This window comes from Fringilla coelebs (assembly GCF_963513975.1).
Source record: "Fringilla coelebs genome assembly, chromosome: 3".
Lineage (NCBI taxonomy): Eukaryota > Metazoa > Chordata > Aves > Passeriformes > Fringillidae > Fringilla > Fringilla coelebs.
Window position 1 is genome coordinate 44955364 of NC_140030.1, and position 14831 is coordinate 44970194.

The 14831-nt window shown below is 45.0% G+C and overlaps 1 protein-coding gene across 2 annotated transcripts in view; it reads left to right on the forward strand.

The window, feature by feature from the left end:
* SOBP (sine oculis binding protein homolog) overlaps window positions 1-14831 on the forward strand; it is a 113497-nt gene that overhangs the window by 87371 nt on the left and 11295 nt on the right. For both annotated transcript variants that reach the window (XM_084203365.1, XM_084203366.1), the window contains one exon: window positions 10128-12082. In XM_084203365.1, coding sequence (XP_084059491.1) covers window positions 10128-12080 — 1953 coding nt within the window. In that variant the 3' untranslated portion in view covers window positions 12081-12082. The remainder of the gene's footprint in view (window positions 1-10127; window positions 12083-14831) is intronic.

The following is a 14831-nucleotide window of genomic DNA, read 5'->3' on the forward strand; positions in this document are numbered from 1 at the left end:
TGATTGAGCCTAGTAAAGTGCCCCTTTCCTTTTTACCCTTAAGCTTTTTTTTTTGCTTAACAGCATCTTTATTTCTCAAAAGAATTTGATAGAAGAATTTGCAGTGTCAGTTGCTCCCTTTCTTTTCCCAGTTGCTGGGGATAGGTGCAGGGAATGCTGCAGTGCCTAGTGCATACAGGCTTTCTCACTGCGCTTGTTGGCAGCTGTTCTGCAGAAGAAACCTTCTGTGGTTGTTTAGTCCAGTTTTCCAAAGGAGAAAGGAGTGAGGAGCTCCTGGCATGACAGAAGTGCTGGCCCTGTTGTCAGCCTGGGCACTGGTGGGACTCTGCAGCTTGGCCATGCCAAGGATGGAGAAGCTGCTCTGCTGCCTCCTGAACGTGTGGGAGTGTAGGTTATACAGAAAGTTCTCCAAGGTCATGGAGGTGAATGTCCTCCTGAGGAAAGAGATGCATTTCCACTCTCTGAGGAAGAGGAAGGAGCATATTTCCTAATGCAACCTTCCTCTGCTGCCCCAAAGAGATAACAGGGCCTGGACACTCTGAGGAAGCATTTCTAAGCCCCAGAAATGTTTTTCCAGATGCTAGGCTCTAATTTCTTTCTTATGACTTCCTGAATATTCAAAGCCAACATTTCTTGTCCTGCTCTCAAGGTGTTTGCAGTGCTTCTCCGCTGCTGATACCTTGCACAGCTTTAGTGAGAGCAGTTTGGTGAAGTTCATTTGTGTCATCTTTAGGAAGAAGTGAAGCTCCTGCTGGGGCACTAACAGCTTAAGGATCATAAAGCAAAACCTCCTGTTGTGGAAAGGCACAGGCTGTAGTTCACCAAGACCCCCACCTTCCCCTACTTGATGTAGTTCTTGTTTCTGGCTGCTGAGTTGTTTCCCACCATCATGGCAGGAGCAGAGGAATTTGGGAATGCACATCATGAGAAGTGTTGGCCTGGAAATCAGGTGTTGAACATCAAGGAGACCAATGCCTACCTAATCCAAATTAAACTTTTTGACTGACCAGCAGGTGTTTGCAGCACTGCTCTGCCAAGCTGGCTTCTCATGCTGCCACCCAAGAACTAAGGGCCATGAGCAGCGTGGTGGAGACTCAGTTGACTCCGCAGATCCCTCAAATTATGCTCACAAGGAAGATGGCTACAGACACAGTTGTATGGTCTCCTGTCAGACTGTAAGTCTGGAAGAGGAACTGTTTCTTTGGGCTTTCTGTGTGATGTGGCTTGATGAGAGCTCAGGATCTGAGTGTGGGACTTGATGGCTTGAACTGTGGTTTGCTCTGCCCCACAGACTCTTGCATGCTCAAAGGCCAATGCACTTGGTGTGGGATGAGGTTTCCAAGGCATGGGAAACCCATGGCATGCCCTTGTGGAAAGGGCATTCAGACTGAGGTTTTCTTTAGATGTTTCTGAAATGTGTGAGACAGACAGTCTGACCTATTGAGGGCATTTAACCCCCAGCTCTCTCTCCTGTTCTTACCCTCTATTTATTTTGTGCATCACATTCCTTTTATTTAGGACTTTTGTCACTGCTGCAGTGGTGGACTTAGCCAGTACTGAAACAGCCATACAGACATGCCCTTTAATCTGCTCTTGTATAGTACCCCTGTAAAAACCTTACATTAAAGATTTTAGATTTAAATGCTGCTATTGTCCCATTCTGTGTTATTTTAGCCAGGAACGTTTCTGGGGAGAAGAACTTCCCTCTTGGCAAGCCCCACCTCACAGTACAGTCATTTTCCCTGAAGTTTCGCCCATCATATTTTGGGTTTCACCAGTGCTTTTAGATCCAAAGTTCCTTCTGTGGTTTCAAAGCCTCAGACTGAAGGTGAAAACACAGTGCTCAGCTGTTTATATACAAAATAAAATATGTAGCCACTCTGATGAAATAAGACCCAACCTGGATTTCCATCGGGCATTAGCATAACTCACATTCATTCTTCTTGACTGGGAACATTAAAAAGCCCCCCAACACAAAGGAACCCAAGGGCTTTGAAAAGCCCTGTGTTTTAAATACCACAGATGACAACTGCAATGATTCAAAAAATTGAATCAATTTATCATTAGCCATTAATTACCAAATAACTCTATTTTCTCCTTATGCTTCATGTAGCTTAGACTTTTGCATAATTAGGATGAAAAATGGAGACAGAGTGAGTCTTGCATTTAAATGACATAAAATCAGTATTCACTCAGAAAACTGGTAAAGATTTTTGAAAGGACAAGATGTTCAGGAGAGTAACATCAGGGAAAGAAAAAACAATCAGGCACGCAAGCTTTCGTATCTTTTTAACAGAGAGAAACTTGTCACAGGACAGTTTTAAGTTGTAGGCAACTGCAGTGTTCTGTTTTGTCAACTGTTTTTACACAAAGCTCCAAACATTGTAAAAATCTGTTTTCCTTCACACCTAGCATCGCTATGAGCTATATTGTAACCACATTCACAGTGTGTTAGAGCCTGCCTCGGGGTTCCTTCGCAGCAGGTTTCAGCTGGAATGATTCTTTTTGTTTTTTATAATAATCACTCCATTCAAATGGAACAATCAGTATAAAAAAAATTATCACAAGCCATCTTGGATAGAAAAATCTTGCCACAATAAACATGCTGAATGTTTTACAATGAGACATCAAAAATGGTGATCGAGGCTGGATAACTGCTTAGAGCCGCACTTAGGATTATGCCTGTTACAGTATTGTTTGACATTTGGTAGTGAAAGAGCATCAATTCCCAGTCATGACAGCTGGGACTTAGTCATAGTTGTCTTCAAAGTAGACACTGTGAACTGCCCTCCCCCTTCAGGGACAGTCTGCATGCCTGCCAGGGAGCCCCAGACAGAGCCCCCAGCCCCATGGGCCAGCACGCGGCGGCTGCAGTGCTGGACAGGCAGACCCTGCACGCCCTGCCCAAGCCCTGCTGTGCCCCAGGCTACCTGGTCCCTGTCAGGAGGAAGCCTGAGCGTGGGTGTTTTGGAGGAGGATCAAGTAGAGAAATGTGGGACACGCTGGTGAGCGACAGCAGCTTCTGGCAAGGCTGCACCCACTCTATCTCTTGGCGCTGGGTGCTGGCAGCTGAATACCTTTTATGATAACTCAATTAGCTGTGAAAAAAGCACAACAGCATTAGGATATTGTGCTGATTATTATATGTGCTCCTCTCCAAGGAGTTTGCCATTTTCCATCATCTCTGGGTGGAACACATTATCCCCCTCTTCCTCACTCTGACCTCATTCTTCTGGGCATGGTCGTGTCCTTCTGCAGATCTTCACCTGCCCACCCTCTCAACTGCCATGGCAGTGTGCCTACCTTGCTCTTCTTCATATTTGTCCTTTCTGAGCCAGGAAATGCTATAAGGGAACTTTAATACCTTGGAACAATCTTTGTGTCAAACAAATCGGTGTGTGTGCTAAGAACTGAGCGGTGCCCTCAGAGCCTGATGGGGGCTTTGGCTCCTGAGGGGCTGTTCTGCAGCAGGTTATCCTCCGAAGGTGAGCAGAAGAGGAGATGAAGATTGATACAGACCCAAACTGATGTTTACAGAAAGTCTTAGTCTCACCCAGAGCTCCACTGGGGCCAGAGCTTCTCTGTGTTCACAAGTGTTGGATACATTAGCACTTGGGGTACAGCTCTTGCCCCGAAGTTTTTATGCTCTTAATCAGACAACAGACTGCAGAAACAGGGCCATTTGCAGAATTAGCATTGCAGGTGGGATCTATGAGGGGATTACCTTTTAGGCGACTACTCTGAAGAGAAGCCTTGTTGATGGATACATGGAGAAAAGAAGGGAGGCTGCAGATAGCCACATTGCCCAATAAGCTTGGGCAGCTGTCAAGGACAGCAGAGAGGGGTTTCACACTCCTTTAGAGACAGTTAGGTACATAGCAGGACACACAGACCTAGGTTTCTTTCCTTCTGAGTGACTGAATTTTCCCCTGGTGTTCTGCTGGGAGTGCTCACAGTCGGGTCTCAAGGTGCCTGGGTGTCCGTGCTGCGGCGGCTGCTGGGTGTTCTGCAAAGGGTGTGTCTGAGCTGTGTGCTACGACACTAGCTGTGACTCATTTGGCTTGTATGCTAGAAACCTCTGTATGTGTGCTTCTAGCCACTTCCTAATTTCTAAATTTTTTGCTGTGTCCAATGTTTGGCAGACTTCAAAAATCTTGAGCCCTTGTGGAAAAAGATATGGCTGGTGTGTCGGGTTCTCGCTGGGCTGCAAGGCAGGAGGAGAGTGGCACTGTGTCCTCTCCTTGTGGCTTTTGGGATGGGGTGGGAGCCTCTCCCTCCATGCCTCGCACATCCTGGCTAGGTGGCAGTACTGGAAACTTCAGGCATCTTCCCAGACCCTCCCAGGACCAGTCTGGGCTAAAAGGAAAGGCAACCGGGGCCAGAACAGGATATGGGAAATGTGCAGTGGTGTTTGTGAAGTCAGAACATATGCCTGAATGTATATAAAGAGACAGCGCTTGGATACCACAGTGAGAAAAGGAAATAGGAACTACTCAGCAAAGTAAAATACATGGATTTTATGCCAAGAAGTGAGTCTTTGATAATCTTCAGCATCTGTTCAGCATCTTTGATAAAAGCCTGGTCTTCAGATGTGGTTCAGCCCTCACTAGTGCAAGGCATACCCCAGTGGCATTGTCCTGAGCAAGGAGAGGAGCTTTGTCAGTCACCCCCTGGTTCTGGAGAAGCGGAAAATGGCACGTCTTTGCCCTGTGACCACTTTCTGTCCTCTTGCTAAGTTTTACCATGGAGCTGATAGTTGTCCAAAGCATTGTGTAAGAGGCACAGGGTCTCTTTCATCACAGCAGGGTTTTTTCCATTGCTACTTGTTCCTGGTTTCTCTAGGGCTGATGTAAATACCTCTGCAAACAGGTTTTACCAAGTGTATTTCTTAATGAAGTAGGGTCTGGTACTAGATTATTCTTCAAAAGTTAGTGGTGGACTGCACCAATGTGTGAACTTTGTGCCTGCATTTGACAGGCAATTGATTTAAGTATTAATTACCTGGTGCCTGAAGTCCAGGCCCTTTTGGGCACAGCAGGATCCTGTGTTGTGCCTGCGAGGCAGCCTTGTAGCCATGTCTGGACTCCACTTTGGGTGTTTCTATCAAAATAAAGATATGGGTGCCAACAGGAATGGCTTTATTCCCACTCTTTGTATTAGAGACATCTGAGCGTTACGGGATCTCTCAGTCCTGGCTTCCTCAGTGTTCCCATATCAGGCATGAGTTGTGTTTCTGCTGATGCAGTGTCTTCTGAGTTGTCTCCTGGTGTAGCTTGCTGTGTGTTTCACAGGAAAGCAGATAAATGATACCAAGTCATTGAGCTTATAAGTAGCATGCTGGCAACCCGCCACCGAAATATAAATACATTAAATGTACTGAAGGAATGTTCATTCTGTTTAGCCTTGGATATGCCCCAGTTAGGTAAATTTAATCTTCTTGAGGGTTGTTTCGTTGCAGCTGAATGAGATAGGCCGTTATCTTAATACTGATCTTTCTGTCATTCAGGATTCATGTTCTGGCATTCATGGTGTGAAGTCTGCTTCTCCCAGAGCAGTCCTAGAAGTGTTTTCCAAGGGAAATGAAGGTGCATAGGAGATCTGTTAGCACCTTGCAAGTTTTCACCCTCTATCTTGAAAATGTTCATGCTCCTTGTCAGTGACACCACTACTGACTGGTCCAACTTCCTCGTGGTAGAAATGTACAAAATGGTGGCTGTGCCTATGTGTGTTAGGAAATGTCTGTAACTCGGTCTCACTGCATTCATTTTCTTCCCGGGTATTTCTCCTGCAGCTCCTTCCAAAACCCCTGTCTGTGCCTCTGCTGCTGTTGAGGTTGGGAACAAAGCTCTTGATGACTCCAGGGTGAGCAGGGGCCAGTGTTAAGCAACAGACCCAAAGCCGATGGATTGCATTAAAGAGGAGCTTCTTTGTTTTCCACTGGTGCTGGGTCAGGCCCTCCAAATGTGATCCTACAGCATTAATGCTTGTGACTAATCCCACTGAAACCTAGGGAGCTGCTCCCGTGTGTAGGCACTACCAAATCTAATGGGCAGTGTCAATAATAAGCACTCTGCAACAGTTTAGCTCTTCTCTTGGTTGTACAATGAAAGGAAGGGATGAGGCTGGAAAAGGGAAGGAAAGGGAATACATGAGCAGAGAAATTCTGAGCTGGTTGTGAAGAACAGTGATGTTCTGTACAGAATGCAAGTACTTAAAAAGATAAGACATCAGCTATGTGTTCTACAGATAAGAAAATGTTATTTTATTGAATGGAAAGAAATATGTTTTACCTATCACATCTGAACTAATCAGTGTAGGCTTTTAGAAGAAATCTGTAATTACTCTGAGCACATCATTAGTTAGATGTAAAATGAATGATATTGCTGCATTTTATCACCTTTAGTGATACAGCCATTTGTATCATAAATTCATTGACCTCATCTTAAATGATCAATTCTGTAAGACAGACTTGATTCATTAATTCTTAAGTGATATTTTTTTCTCCTCTACTAATTTCCTCATTGTTGTAGAGACTGTTTTTCTGCCTTTTAGTGTGGAATTGTAAGGTATCACATTACCTGCATATTACCTGCATATGAGTCCCACATTTTTATACCTTTTGTCTTAACTAAGCAGCACAGACTGATTGCTCATGTAAATAAAAAGAATGAAAGAAAAAAACAAAAGAAAATTATGAAATGCCTGAATGTAGAAGATGGACATTTTTCACTGATGTTGTAGCTTCAACACTTTGAGCTATTGCATGAAATCAATGAGATAGTTATTGAATATTTTGTCTATGCGGGGTATTCAGAGGAATAGATTTTCTGCCTTTAATTTCTCTGGCTTTAATTAATTTTATTTAGTGATAAAATATACAGAAGGGTCTGTGATCGATATGTGAGTGCGGCACAGTTTCTTGTTCCTCACCGAATTATTGAAAACTGGAGAAATCAGTAGAGAATTTGTAAGCAGGATTTCTAAATATTTTACCAAGGAAGGGAAAATATTTGTTTAGCCAGGAGAGACACAGGAGTCCACTGGAGATAAACAGATCAATACAGCAATAATACAGTGGAGTGTTTCAGTGAATTTTTCAAATGCTAACTAATAAAACTAAATTATTAGAAAAGATGCCACAATTTTTTGCGGGGCTGTATTTCTCTTTCAGTCTCTTTAATTAAGGTCATGGATCAGGCTCTTCCTAGAAAGGAGACTGGGTTTACTCTCTCATATTTCTCAGGCTCTTTTTTGGCAGCGGGCTTACAAGGTGGTTTACTTCCTTGTCCCAAAGGAAGGGCAAGTCTTCACTGCAGATGCACATGAAGTCCTGCTCCATCCCTGTCTGCAGACACCTCTGAGGCACTCTCCTCCTTGTCTTTCCACTGCAAAAAGATGCTGATGGGCCAGGGTGGGCTTCATCCTGCCCCAGCCTGCCTCAGGAGCTGTCTGGGGGCTCCTAGTATCTCTTTGTACAGCTCCTGGGGTACATGTGGAGACCTTCTGCACCTTTGCCAGCCCTTGGGGCAAGAGCATACTCTGCGAGCAGCAGGAAGAGTGTGGTGGAGTACATCGTGATTCCATACATGCAAAATAGATAGCATTTTGCGGCTACAGCAGTGAGCTCTCACTCAGAAATGACTTTAAGGTAAATGCAGCAGCTCTACTGAGTTAAATAGTATCCTATTACCTCATAGTGTAGACTCACAAATTCTCCTTTTGTCTGCTTTGAAAACAGTGGCAAGCCAGAAAATTTCAGGAGGTTGATTATAGGATGGTTCCATCATGCGTGCTGCCTTGCCAGGTGGGTGGCAAAACCCACAGCCGTGCCAAACGTGCAGGATGGTTTGGTACCACTGCTGTGTGCTTGCATTATTTGCAGCACAAGCTCCAGGGCTGTCTGTGATGGCCACTCAGCCTTCCTGTGGAGGGCTGATACCTGATAAAATCCAGGAGCTATTGGAAGTGGGATTGTCCCCTCTGCCCTGCTTGCTGCACTCCCCCTTTACCATCTGCCCCATGCCTGGGGGGATGCATGCACCATGGCAGTGCAGGCATTCATCTCAGCACTTCTGTGCGTTTCACAGCCTTTTTGCCCACACATTTTAGGGTGTGACAGCGTCACTGTGTGTTCAATGCAGGGCTGGACTTGTTTGCACCAGGAAATTTCCTTTTTTACCATGGGGCACCATGCTGGAAATACAGCCTTGCTGATGCCACATGTGCCCAGCAGCACCAGCAGCCCCTCTGCTTTACCTCACAGGGCACAGTGTCTGCATGCCCAAGCTAAAAATCTGGGTCCTGCATTTGCAAACTTCAGGGCTGACTTAGGGGTTGCTGCTTCTCAACTGATTATTTAGCTTGGTTTAAATGTTGGGATAAAAGAGAGGGAGCGTGTGCCTGTGTGTGTGAATAGGGAGGGGAGCAGGAGGGAAACAAACAGCGACCTGACAGGGTAGCCAAAAGGTGGAGGAGTTAAATGGGCTAATAGCCATAGCATATAGTGTGTGTGTGTCTATATACATTAAAGATATATTACTGAAAACTCAAGAATGTCGCCACTGTTTATATTAAAGGAAAGCTGAGAGTTAAATGAGATGGGTAATCAGATGCCCAGCATATGTTGTTTTGAATTGTTTATATGGCCAATAGTTATTAAAATTAATTATCCTTTTAATGCAGTCTTTTCACAATCATAGTCTTCTTTGGGGTTTTTTAGTGTGTTTTTTTTCCTTTGTAAAAAGATAGAGTCATTTCAAAACAAGCTAATATGGGCTATTTGGAAAAGGCAGAGCAAACAATACCAGGATATATTATGACATGGTCATAGGCTCAACATGCTGCTAGAAAGCACCAAAAATCTCTGTCAGTGGAGTATTTTGAGAACTAATGTAAATGACAAAAATGGGGGGGGGGGTTTGTGTGTGTAAAATTCTGTCAAAAAAGTGAGGCTCTGAAAAATCTGACATCTGTTTATCTGTTTATAGCTATGGCAAGATTACTCATATTAATTCTTGTTTAAAATGCCATATGAAGGAAAGGCATTTGTGCAAACAAGAGTCATATTTGAATTGTAGATCATGTCTTCACCATCTGTGAGAGCTGTTGGTGTTGCAAAATTAATGTGTTAATGAAATCACAATAATTTCTCTGAAGTAATGGATTCTGAAGCCTAGAATGACTATTTTTTGAACTTTGGTGTCTAGTGGTTTACAACTGGGAAAACCTTTCACAGCTTAATTAGTTCTGCAGCCTTATTTTTAAAAAAAAATTGGCTGTGCCTTTACCACACCAATAGCAACACAAAAAAAGGATTAAATGGAAAGCAGAGAAACAAAACAAAATTGAGCCTGCAATGCAAACTTTTTGCCGTAGTATTTGAGGAGTTGCTAAACAGGTCCTTGCTTGCCAAGAAGTTTTACTCAAAGTGACTTGTACACAAGAGTGGGCAAACAGCTCAGAAAATAATTCCAGCTTGCTGAAACATCACAAATTGGGACTATTCGAACCTTACGCAAATATCCCCACTTTTTCCAAGTTTCTCCTTGGAACGAAGTGCAAAGAATCAATGATACTTTTTGCTTTGTGATGCCATTTTGAAATATCACACACTTTCCAGCTTATTATTTGATACCCTTGGTAGAATACTAAATGTTACTGTGCGCTGCAGTTCAGCAGAGAATGGTTTGCCTTCATTTCCAGCAATTCTCTGAGTCCTTTTCCAGTTCTCACACTCCTTGTGTAGTATGGCATCTCAGATGGCACAGGCGTGCTTAGATTACCACCAAGGAGTGATCACAGCCATGCTCATATGGACTTTGCATGCTTACATATGCGTGTTATAACAGTTTATGCCAGCTGAGGATTCTTCTCTGTGCTTTGGGTTTAAGACATATAAAGCGTTGTATAAGGTAGAGCTGAGATCATGGGAGCCAGGAAAGGGAGTGGCATTCAATTCATTAATATGCGGGAGGAAAAAAAACGGGGCAGTTTTCACAAATGTAACTCTTTTTTTTTTTCCTGTTAGAAAAATAATGTGTTTAGCAACTGAAAAATTACTTTTAAAATAACACTATGAAGAGAAGATTGCTTTTCTTACCTGATTTGATTTTATTACTGTGTTGTAGGTATGTGACTGGTGTAAGCACATAAGACACACAAAAGAGTATCTGGATTTTGGGGACGGGGAAAGAAGGCTTCAGTTCTGCAGTGCAAAATGTCTCAATCAGTACAAAATGGACATTTTCTACAAAGAGACACAGGCCAATCTTCCAGCTGGACTGTGCAGTACATTACATCCTCCAGTCGAAAATAAAGCAGAAGGCACTGGGGTGCAGCTGCTGACTCCAGATTCTTGGAATATACCGCTAGCAGATGCTCGGAGAAAAGCCCCATCCCCAGCGTCTGCAGCTGGCCAAATTCAAGGCCCTGGACCATCAGCGTCTACCACTGCCTCTCCGTCTGACACTGCCAACTGCTCTGTCACTAAAATCCCCACGCCAGTTCCCAAACCTATTCCCATCAGTGAGAATCCAAATATTCCACCAGTTTCTGTCCAGCCACCTGCTAGCATTGTGCCTCCAATTGGTGTCCCTCCTCGCAGTCCTCCCATGGTGATGACAAACCGTGGGCCAGTTCCTCTGCCCATATTCATGGAACAGCAAATTATGCAGCAAATCCGTCCACCGTTTATTCGTGGGCCACCTCACCATGCCTCAAATCCTAACAGCCCTCTGTCAAATCCTATGATTCCTGGAATTGGTCCCCCACCAGGTGGTCCCAGAAATATGGGTCCCACCTCTAGCCCCATGCACAGGCCAATGCTTTCCCCCCATATCCATCCCCCCACAACACCTACCATGCCTGGGAATCCTCCTGGCTTGTTGCCGCCTCCCCCTCCCGGAGCTCCTTTGCCCAGTCTTCCCTTCCCCCCTGTCAGCATGATGCCAAATGGTCCTATGCCTATGCCACAGATGATGAACTTTGGATTGCCATCCCTTGCCCCACTGGTGCCACCCCCAACTCTACTAGTGCCATATCCTGTCATTGTCCCTTTGCCCGTTCCCATCCCCATCCCCATCCCCATCCCTCACATCAACGACTCCAAACCCCCCAACGGCTTCTCCAGCAATGGCGAAAGCTTCATTCCGAGTACCTCCAGCGAGACGCCTGGGGCAAAGCCAGCCAATAGCTCTTCATCCCCTCGAGAGTCAAAGCAAGGATCATCCAAATCCTCTGACTCATCACCGAGCTGCTCAGGCCAGTCCCTTAATCAAGCTAAAGTGCTTCAGGAGCACAGTAAAAATGAAGTTGTTGATTTGACTGTCAGACCTAGTAGTCCAGCGAACAGTAAATTTGGTTTCCCCAGTGTGCTACAGGGTCCACAGGATGGTGTGATAGACCTAACAGTAGGCCACCGGTCTAGGCTGCACAATGTCATCCACAGGGCTCTGCACGCCCAAGTGAAAGTTGAACGTGAACCTAACAGTGTTGTAAATTTGGCTTTTGGTAGCTCAGACAAAAGGAACTGCAGTGACTGCAGGGACAACTGCAGCCCGGTTGACTCAAAAACGTTACCGTGCAGTGACGGAGCTCACTGCTGTCCCGTCTCCTTGGCCTCTGGCACGCCAGGACTGGAAGCTGGCGCAGCGGTGTGCAACGTCATTGTGAATGGCACAAAGAGCACAGAGGGTTCCAAGAACCCGGAGCCGCCCCAGGAGCCGAAAAAGCCCCAGTCCCCGGAGGAGCTGGCGGTGAGCGAGCTGGAGTCTGTGAAGGAGAACAACTGCGCCTCGAACTGCCACCTTGAGGGAGAGGCTGGCAAGAAGGCTGGGGAGGAGCCCCTGGCTGGGGGAGACAAACAGGACCCGAACCTTAACAATCCAGCAGACGAGGACCATGCGTATGCTTTGAGGATGCTGCCCAAGACAGGTTGCGTGATCCAGCCTGTGCCAAAACCAGCAGAAAAGACTGCTATTGCGCCGTGCATTATCTCAACGCCAATGCTCAGCACAGGGCCAGAGGATCTGGAGCCACCATTGAAAAGGAGGTGTCTCCGAATTCGAAATCAGAATAAGTAAAGGTTTGTGTAATCACTACTGCCTTCTGTGTGAATATAATTCAGTATTTTCAGGTATGAGGGCAAACTCGTGTGGATGTGGCCTTTATGAAACGGAAAGATACAAATTCCAGTTTATGAGCACTTTCAGAAAACTATTGGTATTTGTGTTGTAGTACTGTTTTTTGTGTTGTATTGCATCTGTACTTGTCAGTACTCCATTCATCAGCAGCCTCATTACACTTTTGCTCACAGAACATATCATGATGATTCTGGCTGTGAAGTTACTGTGCTGTGTATGTCAAAATCGGTGGTTTTCTGCCTAGAATATGGTACAGGTCTGGGCCATTAATCTGCTTACTTATTCCAGCTGAGTTACACAGCAGCTCAAGACTTCACAATGACTGAAATTGCCCTGCAGCGCAGCATAGAGCTGGATGACCCAGCAGCTTCCTGCTAGCTCAGATCCAATGGACTTAGCAAATGGTCACCTCCAACCATCTCACTTTGGTCTGCCTCCAGACTGCATCCTGGATTTCCACTGAGCTGTTTTCGAGAGACTGAACTCCTTCCTCTCCATGGGCTTTCCTTTCTCATGTATTGGTGCTTAGGGACTGCCTGCTGTTTGGGAACTGCCCACTATAGCTTATTGCAGCAAAACCTCTGCCATGGGGCTTTACTGCCCTTCCTGAGATATCTGCCTTTGGTGCAAGTCTCCCACCTTAGAAAAGCAGCTGAGCTTGGTGTATGTTTGTGGCTCCTGGTAGGGCTGCAAAGCGCGGCAGAGATATGGGTAACTCACCAACCCCCGTGGCTTGTCCAAGGACAGTGCTCCAGATGCAGAAACCTCTCATCCTTCATTTCCAATTTTTAGCCTACTGAATCCCTCTGATAGCATAGCACCTTTGTAAAACTCTTTGTTTAGTACGTGTCTGATGCTTCAAACCTGCGAGTGAGAAACTTTATAATGAATCTTCCCTGTCTGTACATCTAAGAATGGCTCTGGCAGTCACTCTTGTACCACCTGAGCTGGGACAAAGCCCCTCCACAGCTACACACCCCACACTCACACAATCAGACCGGGTTTCCTCACTGGCTCGACCCCAGGTTTTCCATAACAGAGTTCTCAGATATCCCATTTAAATAATTTCATCATGATGGAATAAATAAATAACAAAACAACAGCTCGAGCTGATGCCTTTGAGTAGGGATCCAGAACAAAGGAAGCCCTGGGTTTTTTACCTTGTATACCTTCACACTCTAAGCACAGTCTGGGGATTGTTGGGGGTATCTGGTCACCCTGTGTCCTTTGTTGTAGAAAGGATCAGTGCCCATTCCCAGCCTCTTGCCTGGCGCTCAGGCTTGGGCTCTGGCCCCCCCAGAGCTCAACCTGCAGCTGGCACTGCAGCTGCACACTGTGCTACCTGCACTGAATATATTCCTTAACAAAACTAATGTAATGGAATTTATTTAGATTCGCAAGCACAGAGAGCTTCTTTCAGGAAAAGGGGAAATGGTGGGTGTTGCAAGAAATCTGTTCAGCAGTAAAATACTGATGCTTTGCCGGATGTGGCTTGGTGACATGCCAGATTTCATTACAATCCATGGAATATTCTGTAGCCTCCAGTAAATCCCTGTTCCTTGTAGCACAAATAATGGCTGCAGTGGTGTTTGGCACCTACAGCCACAGATAGCAGCAGCAGCAGGCTGTGTAATCTGGGCCATTGCAGTATCTCCCTGCTCCATCAGTGTGGGCTAATTGCACCATCAAAGATATATAGTATAGCCAGGACTGCCTTCTCATTTGTTAACACAGCCTTCCCTGTGCTAGTTGCAGGGCTGGAAACATTTCTTCCCTTGATCACCAACAGTATTTATTTACTTTCTTTGGCGAAATACAACCATTATTCTTTGCTCTCAGCATGTACTGACACATATAAAAGATACACTAATAAGAAGAGAGGACAACTATCACATCCTTGGACTAGTAATCAGCATATACAGGAACTTGAAAGTCAAATTAATATTTAAAATCTTTACACACTCCTAGGTCCTATTAGTGGGGATCCCCCTACCCACCCCTGAGATATGGAATGTATATCCCTCAGGATCGATATCTTTATTGTAAACCCCTGTGTTATGAAGATTCCCTTCATAAATGTATGCATGCCTCTACCTAGGGATAGTGATTTGATCTAGTGAGAAGGCCTCTATTTTGCTGTATGCTTTTTATTAAATTTCAGGAGAGCCATGGTTAACCCTTCCTTTCCCACCTGATTGAAGCTCCTCATAGCTGCTTATTTCAAGACAGTGCTACAACACTTCCACATTTATGTGCTTACTCTGTAGTCAAAGACAGGCTGGTTCTTAGCATCTATTTCTGCTTGCCTGGACTATCCAGGTTACAGCAGTGCTGCCTCTTCAAGGTTCCAGTCCCAAGAAGAGTTTAGTATCATTCAAAGCCAGAGCCTAAACCCTCAGAGAGACTTCTGGCTCCACCGAGTTGTGTATTTTTGCCTGTTGACATGATTATTCATGACATCACAGATAGTATTTGAGAGAGAAAGTTGGCAAATTGAACAAGCTGCATTGGAAAGACAAGGATTCTTTATCATTCAGTTACTGTCCTCAGCCCTTTGTATTCTCTAAATGTCAATAACTGCCATTGTGATTATCCTCACCAATAGCGATTTTCCCTTTCATCCTGAGTTTTTCATGTTTCTTTGCCTCAGTGTAAGGGTTGTCTTACAGGAAAGTTTTCAGGTTGCCAAGC